We start from the raw sequence: 12,652 nt of genomic DNA on the forward strand, positions 1-12,652 counted from the left end.
CCGTTGGCGGGCGATGCTGTGAAATGTGCTGCACGTGACAGATTGTCCACATCGACCGCACCACTCACAGCCTTGTCTTCCTAGTATAAACCTTCTGCTTATATAGTATAATACAAAATAGTCTCCCAGCCAGCTCTTTCTGAAGAATGAGCGATGCAACTGTAGAAATGCTTCGTCTGCCGCTGCTGCTAAATGAGCTGCCTGAGCAGATGCTCAGTGCCGCCAGCGGCAGAATCCAGAGGTGTGTGCCGCTGAAGCAGGAGCTAAGCACCGCCACCGAGAGGGCCCTGCCATTTGCACTGTCAAAGCACAGGCTAATCACTGCCACCAAGAGGACCCAGGAGTTTGCGGTGCCGAAGTAGAGGCTAGGCGGTGCCGTTAAGGGGACCCTGCCATGCGCGCTGCCGATGCAGACAGAGCTGCACTCAAATTTTGCATTAGGGAGCATCGTAATTGTCCTTAGGATTTTTTTTGTTATAGCATCCGGCAATACTCTCTAGAAACCAGGTCAGCCCACTAATAATGTTGTGTGGCTGCAGTACTGAGCCAACATTGGTGCAGGGCAATCAGCTTGCCAGCCTTAGACCACTTGGAAGTCACCAGAGCAGTGCTTATATGTATCTCTCAGGTAATGGATGTTGTGAATGCTTCATTCTTCTCTGACTTTCAGCAGACTACAAAGCAGTGAATGTATCACTGTTCTCTTAGCACACAGGATTTGTGTTAGTTCTTTGCATTAGCTTTCATCATTGTAGCTTGAGGAAATTGAAACTGCAATCCTGCCCAAAAAGTCTGCTGCGATAAATTGGTGAAAGCACACTGGGACATATCTTCTTCAGTTTTGTCATTTCTAAGGCCATACAGGTCATTTTCTGGAAATTAAAAAAAAAACAGCCTGAGTATTTGATCTACTCTTATGGGTGGGAAGGCAGCATACATCAAATAAATGTGATGACTCACCGCACACTTCTTTGCACTTCTTTACTAATTTGCAATTTTCTTGACTATTTTGCAATGATTCATTTGATTAGCTGATGCTTGAAAAGTGTTAGTAAAAATAGTATAAAATACATCACTAGATACAGTGAAATCTGCTGATGCCAGGTCTGCAAACTTGTTTAGGTGTATGAATTTTTTGCAGATCCTGTGCTGAGTGCCTGTAAGAAAACGAAAAATATTTGAGTACAATAAATTTCAAATCAAGACGGTGAACTTTTTTAGAACAGTCTGCATATTCATACTTTGGGGCCTGAATAATTATAGGTTCTGTATGAACTGTTCTTGGCATACAAGCTGGTGAGCTTACAGGAACACATAGTCATCATCAGGTGAACAAACAGAATATCTGGAGGGTAGTAGAGGTGTGAAAGCCTGGATTAGCATACTTGTGAATCAAGGTTGAGTTCTCGTGAGTTCTTCAATTTGAATGCAGGCACATTTGCTGCCATAAAAACTTGTGAAATCATTCTGATCTGAGCCACTGCATCCGACATATGCAAAGAGGAAGCAGCCTTGTCCAATGCTTTGTAATTGTGACTCTTTCAGCATGATAGCCGCACAAACTGGTGTCGCGCTTTTTCTCACCTTGTCTCTCTCTTCTTACTTTACTGCTGGAAATTACTTATCACTGGTTTCAAAATTTTTGCTAACATAAAAAGCCGGTGCACTGGCAAAGGATTGTAAGCATTGTTTAGCTTAAGTTCTCCTTTTTAAGCACCCAATTTAACATTTAACTTTTGAGTACTCAAATGCCACACAGGGCATTACAGTGTGCTCATGTGCTGAGGCACTCAGGAATATCCTGCTGAATATCTTTATAGCATTTAAATATTTGGAGCTAGGAGTAATACCCCTGTCACACGGGCACTTGTAAGGCCTTAGAAATTAAGGTCCTTTGCCCCAAAGGCACGTGACGCGCATCTACACGGCAAAGCGTCGAGACCTTTGCAATAAAGGTCCGTAGCAATAAAGGCGGCCGTCAGCGGCCTTAAAGTTGCATAAAGGAGCAACCCAGACGGCAGCGCCAGCTAGCGAGCTCAAAGAATAAAAAATTGACGCAATTTTTGGTTAAACCGTAAAAAAATATCTAATTTATCTTATTTAATGGTTAATTTTGCGTTACAGTGCAGTTAACCGTAGAGGAGGCTATGACTAAAGACATCCACACTGCTAAGAAAGGACTTGAACGCTTTTCAGCAGCCGCATCGACACACACGTGCTTGCGCATCTCGCTTTGCTGTTTTTTCTTCCTTTGCTCTTTGTTGAGTGCGTGTTTTGAGTTTGCTTGTGTGCACAAAGACACAAGCAACAAAGCACGCTTCTCGAACACGACGAGGAGCCGAACGGAAAAGTGCGCCTATCGTGGTCGGACCGAGAACGATGAAAAAAAAAAAAGAAACTTTGTTTCAAAATATCCATTTCTCACCGTCAGAACGCTCGTTTATTATCGTGATAGCTACTTTTTCCAACATAAACGAAACCACTCTTAGCTGAAGTGCTACCGTCTGCTTTAATTTCATAATGTTACTAGCGCCGCTTCACACACAGCAGTGACTTTTGGCATTCACGGAGGCCGCGTTCTAGCTCCTTTGGATTTTCCATGTAGCAGCGTCGCTGCTCCTTTTCGGTTTTCCTCTTTTAGTGCAATAAGACAACTTTACGGCAAAGGCCGAGAAGAAGTCCCGTGTGACAGGGGTATAAGTTTAACGTGCTGCATTTTAACCTTTGTCTAACTGCATTTCTTTCTAGTATGATACAGATTTTGGTTAGAGCTGCTTTATTCTTTCATTGTTGCTTTGTTGTTGACTGTGAATGGCTCCCTTTCTGCTTATTTTCAGGGTGTGATGACTGCAACCAGTATTATGAACGTGAGTGCCCGCGCCACAAAGTGCAGCTAATTGTGGACAAGCCGGTGCTGACGAGGGCTTGGGCAAGTCTTCCGGCCAGCTACCTGTACGTTCATAAGGTTTCCGAGGACCCTGACGGAGAGCCAAGTAATCAAACACTTGCTTTATACATTTTTTCCTTCTTCCCTTTAATACTAGCATGTCTACGTCTGTTGCAGGTGAATGGTGTTGACTTTTGTGCATGTCAGCTCCGAAACAACAAGGCCTATAAAAAGCAATTGTGTCCGCATTCAAATGCTGCATCTAATAGATTGTGGAAAATGTTGTCAGCTGTCAGCAGATGAGATCAGCACAATGTTTTCGTGAGTTTTTGTCGAGTTCTTATTATGGATGTCAGTGAGCTGACTAAAGTCATGCTGGCAGGTGTTTGTTGCCACTTGCTTCCGTCATAATGTTGTCTGTCATAACCTGGATAGAGCAGACCACCTGCTCAGCTTGCTTTAACGCTTATGCAGGCCGCAGAAAATGTGCTTTTTGCAAAACTTTTTCCTCTGCTAGGACCACAGGAAATTCATTCCTCGCCATTAAAGTGCAATGCTGTCTTGTGAGGACTGTTGAGAGCTTGAGTAAAAAATTTAATGGTGTCACTTAGTGTTATGAACTTAAATTTAAATAAATCTGTTATTTTTAATTTCATGCCACTGTTTCTGTGATGCTGTAGCGAGTTTGTTTCTCAGTGCTATGGAGCCTAAAAAGGTGTAGAATAATTTAAAACTTCTTTCTTAGTAACTTCAGCAAATTACTTCCACGTCATAATTATATCCAAAACAGCCTTTCACATTTTTTAGCTCTTGCAGCAAATCAAGGCTCGAGTTCTGATGAACCCTTTGTTGTTGGTATTATTGCAAGGGTCATTCACTTACTTTTTCTGGTGTTCTTACAAGTGAATAACAGTAGCCAAGAGTTGCAGCTCTTTTTCACTATGAATTCTCTGTAAGGAAAAAGGTTTTTTTTTTTTTTGCCATTTCTCGCATACCTTCTGGACCACAGGACTTGTACTTTCCAGCAATAAATTTCAGTTGAACAATATGATTGTTTCAGACAGGAGTATAAAAACTATTCCTGAACAAAATAGCCTGGAAATAGTCTACATCCACGACGAAAAGGTTCCCTTTAAAGGGGTTAAAAAGATACTTCGTTTTAACTTATTTACATTTTTGCATACATATAGCATTGTGATTTGTTTACTGGATTTTTTTTTTTTTTTGCAGCAAAAACCACGAACCAATATCAGAACTTAGGTGCTTTGCTGGGGACAAGGCTTCATGGGATGCAGTGTTGATGCTGCAAACATTGTTATAAAAGCCCTCATACACACATCGAATGGCTGAAACAGAGAGTTCAAATAATCGCTCTGTTCAAGAAGTGCCTGAAGAGATTGAATGCAAACCTGAAAATTTTTGTTTGGCCCGCAGGGAGCAGGAATCGGCGTGTGGGTAGAAATTGCCTAGACAATGAAAGCAGCAAACCTTAAAATTGATTTGCACAGCATTACTTCATTGGGACCTACAGTAAAAGTTTAATAAAATGCTTGAGCCTCAAAGAACACTTGCTGTGCTCCTTTTTAAGCGTGGTACGCTTTTAGCTTAGCACCTTTAAAGGGTGCAGTGTCACTGTGTGGGTGCCTGCCCTATTAGTAATCTCTTCTGCATAGGTTCTTGTGCATCACTGGCCCATTGGCATATATGCTAGGCTTTTTATGTTTTGATGCTAGGCATGTTTTATTTAACTTGATTTGCATTGCAGTTTACGGAGTATTCGCCAAGAAGAACATTCCCAAGAGGACTCAATTCGGGCCAATGGAAGGCGTCTTGAAAAGAAGGACAGACAGACAGCAGTTTCCGCTTTTTGTAAGTTTCCTGTTCAAATATATTTCATTACACACTGTGCATAAATTATTGCATACAATACACTTCGTTTGAGATAAACAGGTACGGGGACCCTGAAACTGTTCAGCTTCTCAGAAGTTCAACCTAATAAAAGCACACAAAATATGAGAACATACAAGAACGTGTAGGCACTGTCAGTAAGTTAGAATTCATGGAAACATTAACAGCGAGGAGTTTGCAAACAATTATTTATCACGTGCTGTGAGAGAAATTAATTTTCTGAGAAATTTTTCACAGTGACTGCAGTTAGTACATTCAGTTGTGGGTTTAGGCTCTTCTGAAGCATTCTACTTTTTGCAGGACAGCTGTTCAGTGTTTGCTAAAGGTCGCTTGTGCTCCTCCTACTCCTGAAAAAGCTTGATGAAACAGAATGTACTTAATTGCACATTACATATAAATGTGCATGTAATTCATGTTTACTTGGCCAGACTGGATGAAAATGATTACTGCAAATGCATACTCACTGTATGCATTTTTTTAGCAATGAGATACTCTTTGTGCGGAAGTCACCTGTATATTATCTTCCATCTGTAATATATTTTTATCTTGAGGGTGCTGTAAGAAAATAAAAAAAGAAATGAACAAAAATTTTTACTTACGAAATTAGGAGGTGAGCTTGTGTACCTGCTCTTGTCAACACACGCTAGTTCTGAGTTCCAAATAGAGAGGTCTGTAGTTATAGGTTTACAGATATTTCTGTTGCAAAGTTGTCAACTAAATACTATAGGAGGTATTCACATGACGTCATGCGCAAGGAGCGCTAGCGGCCGGTGCGGCATTCGCCATGTTGGCGGTCATGCGCGCGGCAGCCGCAGCCAGTTGCAGCATTTACCTCGCTTGTGATGTGTGAAATGTGAGTGTATTTAGCGTCTCGCCACAGATCATTTCTGTCCGACCGGTAACACCGTGTGACTGAGTGGATACACCGTGAACTGCGTGAAACAGAAAAGAGCAGGCACGCTGAAAAGGTTACACTTTGTGAAAACGTCGACCCGTAGGAATGTGGAGGCGCCGGCGTGGTGTGCGACGTACTATGAGACTGCTGCCGTACGTTGAATTCACCAATATTGAGGCCCATCTTGTGCATGGCATAAGTTTGCTGACAGGTTAAGGAATTAAAGCATGCAAATCTGTGAGAGGATGAGTAATACTTGTTGGAGGGATAGTTGGTGCATGTTTCCAGAAAAGGGTTGTAGCGCCGAAAAAGACAACACAGCGCCTGTCCCGTCTCGGTTGCTATGTGTTGTCTTTTTCGGCGCTACAACCGTTTTCTATGGGAGGGCGCAATTGCTTGACTAGCGGGCAAGCCCAAGATCCGTGCTGAGGATGCCAACGGCCAAAGTGCCGTTTTTGGAGAGATGAGTAGTTAAACGTGTCTGTTCGTTTAGCTAGCTTAACTTGTCATCGCTGTCTGCTGAAAGTTACGTGTTACTACTGAATGTAGCGCAATCGCTGCACATCGCGTTGCTGCGAACCGGCCTATAGATTTCAGGTCTTGTGCACTCGTAGCAACGCTACGTTGCTACAATAAAACCTGCAAAACATTCTCGCTATATCTTCCATTCGTGCTGCGAGTGCATGACAGTATTTGCTCGACCATTTTGTCGCGTAAATAAAGCAGATATGATGCAATTTGACTTTCTGCTGAAACAATGAGGCTTCAGCAGTTCGCGGACTACAGCCGCTGATGAGTTTCTATGGCATCAGTTTTGGAATATGGATAATTAATCATGTGCTGTGTTATCCACGATGTGTCCTGTATGAGTAGCTGACAGTTATGAACTGATATTAAAAGCTGCAGGTCGTGTACAATCTTGCGTGCAATGCAGCCGGCCAGTTTTGCTGCCGAGTTGCGGCAGGCAGCTCGGTTAAATCACGGCACAGAATTCTGCTGCAGACTTTATGCACAATAAGCGTTCCACAAAGAAAAGTGGACGTTCACGCATTTAACAACGTGCAAAGATGTTGCGGATCGCTAACAATCCAGACGAGGTACCTCACGGCGTACCGTGGCACTGTGCGAGCTGGCATGAACGACCGTAAACATGGCATGTTTGCTGCGGCGACGCTTGCGCCATCTGGTAGCGCGGCCTCAGTGATTACTTCCTATATAGTAACACATAGAACAGTTTTATTTGGCACAGGAATTTGCAGTATTTCAACCCCCGAAGAACTGTTCCAAAAAAAAGTTACTGGTCATTCAAGCATGCCGACTCAAATTTGCGAATTGAGCTATTGTACACATAGGACCAGCATTCTTGGAGGTGACTGGTATGTGAAAGCATTGAGATAAGAAAGCAAAACTTCAGCCTCGTGGCTTTGCATCACCCCCCTTTTTACTTCATGCTAATTGACTTCAGAAGAGTTCTGACTGCGAGTGATTGTTGGTCACACAAACCTGGGAATCGCAGTGACCTTGGGAAAGGGGCCACTAAACAGTTCTTTTTGTTGCCATGTTATTTTTTAGAGGAGATCAAAGTGCTGGGTATTTCTCCATATCCTGTCTCTTGCTGTTTCTGTCTTTTAACAGGTAAAGGAAGATGAGGAAGGAAGCTTACTGTGCTTGGACACGTCGGATGAGACACAGAGTAACTGGATGCGCTTCGTGCGGCCAGCACAGACCCATGCAGAACAGAACATAATCCTGGTCCAGCAGGGCACAAGTCTGTACTTCAACACGACACGAGCCTTGGCATCACGCACAGAACTGCGTGTGTGGTATTCAACGGCTTACGCCCAGCACTGGGGGCTGCCATTGTTGCAGCAACAGCAGCAGCATCAGCCTCTTCAGCTGGAGCATCATCATCGACTGCAGTGCAGTCAGCAGCAACAGCAGGATGCAGAGCAGCAACAGATTAGGCAGCAGCAGCAGCAGCAGCAAGTAGGTCAATTGCAGCAGCAGCAACAACAGCACCAGCAGCAGCAGCAACAGCAACAACAGCAGCAGCAGCAGCAGCAGCAACAACAGCAGCAGCAGCAGCAGCAGCAGCAGCAGCAGCAGCAACAACAGCAACAGCAGCAGCAGCATATCCAGCCGCAGCAGTTTCAGGAACTACATGTTCATCATCACCATCAACATGAGCAGCAGCAGCCACAGCAGTTTTTGCCGCAAGATCCATCTAGAATCACTGGTAGGCACCACCTTTTCTTGATAGTCTCTTTGCTAATGTACTCAAACTTTACTAATTTGTTTGTTTGTTTGTTTGTTTGTTATGCCTACATCGCCAACTAGGCATTAGTTATTGGGGGGGGGGGGGGTGACTACAGGCTTATCTCACAATTATAAAAAGTTTGTGGTAAATCGCATGACTACATCAATTTATTTATTTATTTATTACATTACCCCTCAGGGCCAGTGGCGTTACGGGGGAGTGGTAAATATACAAAAACGGAAAGAAAAAATACAATTGGTTGCATGAATGTTAAATAACGCCTGAATATACAATGTTAGCTAGTGCTAGGCAGAACTGCTCATAATTTTCAATGCCAGCAACTTCTGCAGGAAGGTTCCTCCTGTCCACTCATGTGCCTTGTATCTTCGAGTCACGCACCAACTCGCCCAACAGTCGATTCTTCTGATCCAGTCACGTGAAGTTCGCTGCAGGAATGACTGCGAGAAGCATTTTGTGTTGCATGGCACAATTCCAACTTTGTTAATGCAGCAGTGTAGCAATGAATAAAAACTGAAAGAAAGAATATTTAAAAACAAAACAGAGTGCATTGACTTTTAGAGCGATAAAATTGGATGTGCATGCTAAGCAGTGCATGCCTTAGTACAGGTTCATCAGTTAATCAACATCGTCAAAAACAAAAATCTCAATGAATATGGCTCTCACTAGATAATTCAAAATCAGGTGCAGCCATCACTTCATTAAGGAGGTGGTTCCCGTCATTGATTGTATATTAGGAAACATGTTAATATGGCACTGATAACCAGTTGTGATGGCTTTCTCTTGTCACGTGGTGATTCTCACCAGTGCTAGCTCTGTCAGCAACGTAAGGTATTGTGGAAAACGGCATGGAAAACGGTAAAAGCAAACAAGCAGACAGAGCAGGCACTGATTGCAACTTTGGCAGTCATTTGAGTCTGCACCTGCCTGGCTTTTTCGCTTTGTTCCTGTTCTTTGTGCTGTTTTCCAGAATCACCAGCCTGCCTGTCTAGCTTTTCTTCCAAATACATTGAAGTCACATATGATACAGAACATTTTGTGCTTAAGGTGATGATAATGCAAAATTTTTTCAAGCTGCATTTGAGTGACTTGTAAGTCCATATATAGGATTTATAGCAATAGGGCAGGTAGCTTTTCTTCCAAATACATTGAAGTCACATATGGTACAGAACATTTTGTGCTTAAGGTGATGATAATGCAAAATTTTTTCAAGCTGCATTTCAGTGACTTGTAAGTCCATATATAGGACTTATAGCAATGGGGCAGGTAGCTTTTCTTCCAAATACATTGAAGTCACATATGATACAGAACATTTTGTGCTTAAGGTGATGATAATGCAAAATTTTTTCAAGCTGCATTTCAGTGACTTGTAAGTCCATATATATAGGACTTATAGCAATGGGGCAGGTAGCTTTTCTTCCAAATACATTGAAGTCACATATGATACAGAACATTTTGTGCTTAAGGTGATGATAATGCAAAATTTTTTCAAGCTGCATTTCAGTGACTTGTAAGTCCATATATAGGACTTATAGCAATGGGGCAGGTACTGTCTGGCAAAAAAAAACACTTGGAGCCAGCATTCGTGTGGCCAGAGCAGAAGCATGTGTGCCTTGTGGCGAAACAACTGCCCTAGTAATTGTAGAGCTTAAGCTCCTCATCATACGCCCTTCAGGCACGAGCTTGTCAGTGTGCACACTTCTGTAACAGATAGTACGTTCGAAGTGGTGGCATGTACTTTGTCATTTATGCTTAAAGGGGGCTGTTTATTCCAGCCTACCATGTTGTGACCTTCCAAGCAACCGGATTTGCAGACAAGCCAAAAGGTAAGCAAAAGCTGATTACAGATCTTATGTTACTAATATGGAACCGGTTGTCTTGCCTCCTACAGCAGAGGTTCTGTGTATTTCTCCAGAAATCAAGAGACTTTGAACATGAACAGGTGCCAGAATAAAACAGGCACCCTGGGAAGTTCAAAAACTGCAGAAATTTGTGAACAAACAGTGCACGTGTTATCTCGCCTTCCTTTTACATTTATTGGGAAGGCTCACTGGTCTCTTCGAAACCTAAGATTGCCTTGGCTGCTCATGGGTTTGACATTTGGGATTGCTTTGTGTCACGTTCCTGGTAATTTTCTACTCACTATTCAGCTTTCCTCCATTTTCTTCTGTGGGCAGTGTGTCCGCCTTTGTTCATAAGAGTGTACTAGCTTGCTCTAGCGATGTCTTTCGTTTATTTTAAGGAAAGGAGAAGAATAGAGAGGGAAATTGTTTTCCAAGTTAATCTTGCCACAATAATGCGGTAAATGTTGAAAGTCAGCACTTCGTAATGTGTCTTTCTTGCTTATTGTTTGCATCATCATTTTCACTGTAATCTTGCCTGTTCATAATGATTCATACTTTCCGGGTCTAGAATTTGAGCTAGACAGCATTTTTCGGTTTCACAGTGACAGCCCCACCAGGCTCTGCATCGACATTTGTGAACAAAACCTGGGCACTATTAAATCCTTGTGTACAGGGTGCAGTGTCCACAACTGTGGGCACACTACAAATTTGAAAAATCTTGCATGGAACAATCCCAAACCAGGCGTGCAAATTGAAAGCAGCAAAATCACTTTTAAAAGATAGTGCTGCATACCTTAATAGCCCTGCTTTGGCTTTGGTGTGTATGTTTGTGTTTACATGTTTTGCAAGCATGCGTCTTTAAAAGACCTAAAGTGTGTGGATTTGTTTACATAATGATTTCTCCTGATTGGAATGAGTCAAAAGAAGCATTAATTGAGGTACCCTAAAGCAGTGTTAAGTCACAGTGTGGACATATGAGAACTAGACAGAAATTGCACAATTAATCATCTGGAAGTGTGGGAATTTTTTCTGCACAATCTTAGCATGCTGTTTACAAAAACCTGAAAAATTTGAAAATTTTCCCCCGACTGGATAAAATTAGAGCCAAGCTTGAGAGGGCGAGCTGCCAAATAGGCCAGTGGCGGCACGTATGTCATTGAGCTCTTGGTACCGACTCTCTGCTACAGGAGCTGAGCCTGAGGCATGCTCTCGCTGGTCGTGCTTTGAGTGCAGCAGCAGCTTCAACTCTTCAGAGCAACTACAGCTACATTTGAACCAGCATGAGAAGGTCCCTGGTGCTGATGAAGCAGGCACTTCAACTGTGGCACTTTCACTGCCTCAGCCACTACCTGTGTCACCCACACCACTGATTGGTCCTGCAAGCGTACAGACCTGCGAAATGTTCTTGAGAGCAAGGGGTCGACCACCCAAAAAACAGCATGCAGCAAGAGCACCTTTAGAAGTGAGTTCTGGTCTGTCTGTATGGGGTGTAGTGCATTTGGCTGGTACTCTCGGGTCATGAAGAGCACCCTACCAATATTCCTCAAGGGAAAGTACATAATAGTTGTATCTTATTAGTACCTATGTATAAATGCGATAGTTGTCCAAAAAATCCGTCGTCGGCGTCAGCGTTATGAGCAAAAAATTCCTGAAGAAGCAACCAAGGTGGGCCACCTAGCTCACGTGACTTGTGGTATCATCACAACCTGCCCACCGGATTGTGAGCAAACTGTGCACCATGGCAGGTGGCAGTTAAATTAATGATTTGTTGCGTGAGGTTGCTCAAGAAGAGCGTGTTGCTCAAGAAGAGCAACCACCTCAAGGCAATGGTGCACCACTTAACTGCTGAACCACCCCTCCAGGAGTGGTATGAGGATTCCCAGCGATCTATGATTGCAAAGTCGAGAATGACCAATTCCGCATGTGTGTCATTAACCCATTAACGATATAACTTCATACCCTTAAAGTGGAGCCTAAATGTCCCCTCCAATTTTTTTTTGGTAGAAATTTGGAGGTTCATGAAAAGGCTGGAAAATAAATTTAAGGCAACACAGCAAACTACGAAGGGAAAGATTTTAATGGTAACGTTAAGAGACACTAAAAGAACAGAGTGGCATGTCCGGAGAAGTGCAACGTGATAGTAGCTTAGCTCAAATTGAGAAGAGGAAATGGTCATGAGCAGGACAAGTAATTTGAAGACCATATAAGCGATGGTCAGTGAGGATAACAGAGTAGATTCCAAGAAAAGGTAAATGCAGTAAAGAGTGGCAGAGAGACAGGTAGTTGGATTAGATCAGGAAGTTTGCAGGGATAGGGTGGCTGCAACTGTGGCAGGACAGGGATAATTGGAGTTCCTTGGGAGAGAGAGAGACAGAAAACTTATTGTCAGGAAGATGGTGATCTTCTTAGGTTACTTTAGCCGCTCCAGGTGGCCGGCAGTTTAAGTCTGTCAGCGACCTCCTGCGCTCTTGCCGTGGCAAGTGGTGAGGTTTTATTTATTCATTCATTCATTCATTTATTTTGCAAGTGCTCATTGTATGTTTGCAAATCAAACAAGTTTCTTTTTGCCAAAGAAACGTTTGCCCTTTTCCACAGGAAGTGCATAGCCTGGGTAACGAAAGTGTGCCTGCTGACCAGAGCTGTGGGGCAACCAATCTTGTCAATGATGTCGCTAAGGTGAGCTTACCTTTCCTTCCTGTTTTGTAATACTTGTATTTCCATAAAAAGTCTGGGCCCTGATACGCACCCAGTGGCCCTAAGGAATTTTTAGTTGTGTGCCTTTTAGCGGCATGTGCAGAGTTTGCAAATTGGCCTGACAATGACCTTTCCTGCACCAAACAAGA

The 12,652-nt window shown here is 43.1% G+C and overlaps 1 protein-coding gene across 1 annotated transcript in view; it reads left to right on the forward strand.

Moving 5' to 3' along the window:
- The window catches only part of LOC144093762 (uncharacterized), a 62,048-nt gene that overhangs the window by 29,489 nt on the left and 19,907 nt on the right, over positions 1-12,652 (forward strand). Inside the window, exons 12-17 of the mRNA XM_077627458.1 lie at positions 2,838-2,993; positions 4,653-4,756; positions 7,326-7,926; positions 9,741-9,791; positions 10,997-11,271; positions 12,405-12,485. Of these exons, the coding sequence (XP_077483584.1) occupies positions 2,838-2,993; positions 4,653-4,756; positions 7,326-7,926; positions 9,741-9,791; positions 10,997-11,271; positions 12,405-12,485 (1,268 nt within the window). The remainder of the gene's footprint in view (positions 1-2,837; positions 2,994-4,652; positions 4,757-7,325; positions 7,927-9,740; positions 9,792-10,996; positions 11,272-12,404; positions 12,486-12,652) is intronic.

The sequence above is a fragment of the Amblyomma americanum genome, chromosome 6 (assembly GCF_052857255.1).
Source record: "Amblyomma americanum isolate KBUSLIRL-KWMA chromosome 6, ASM5285725v1, whole genome shotgun sequence".
Lineage (NCBI taxonomy): Eukaryota > Metazoa > Arthropoda > Arachnida > Ixodida > Ixodidae > Amblyomma > Amblyomma americanum.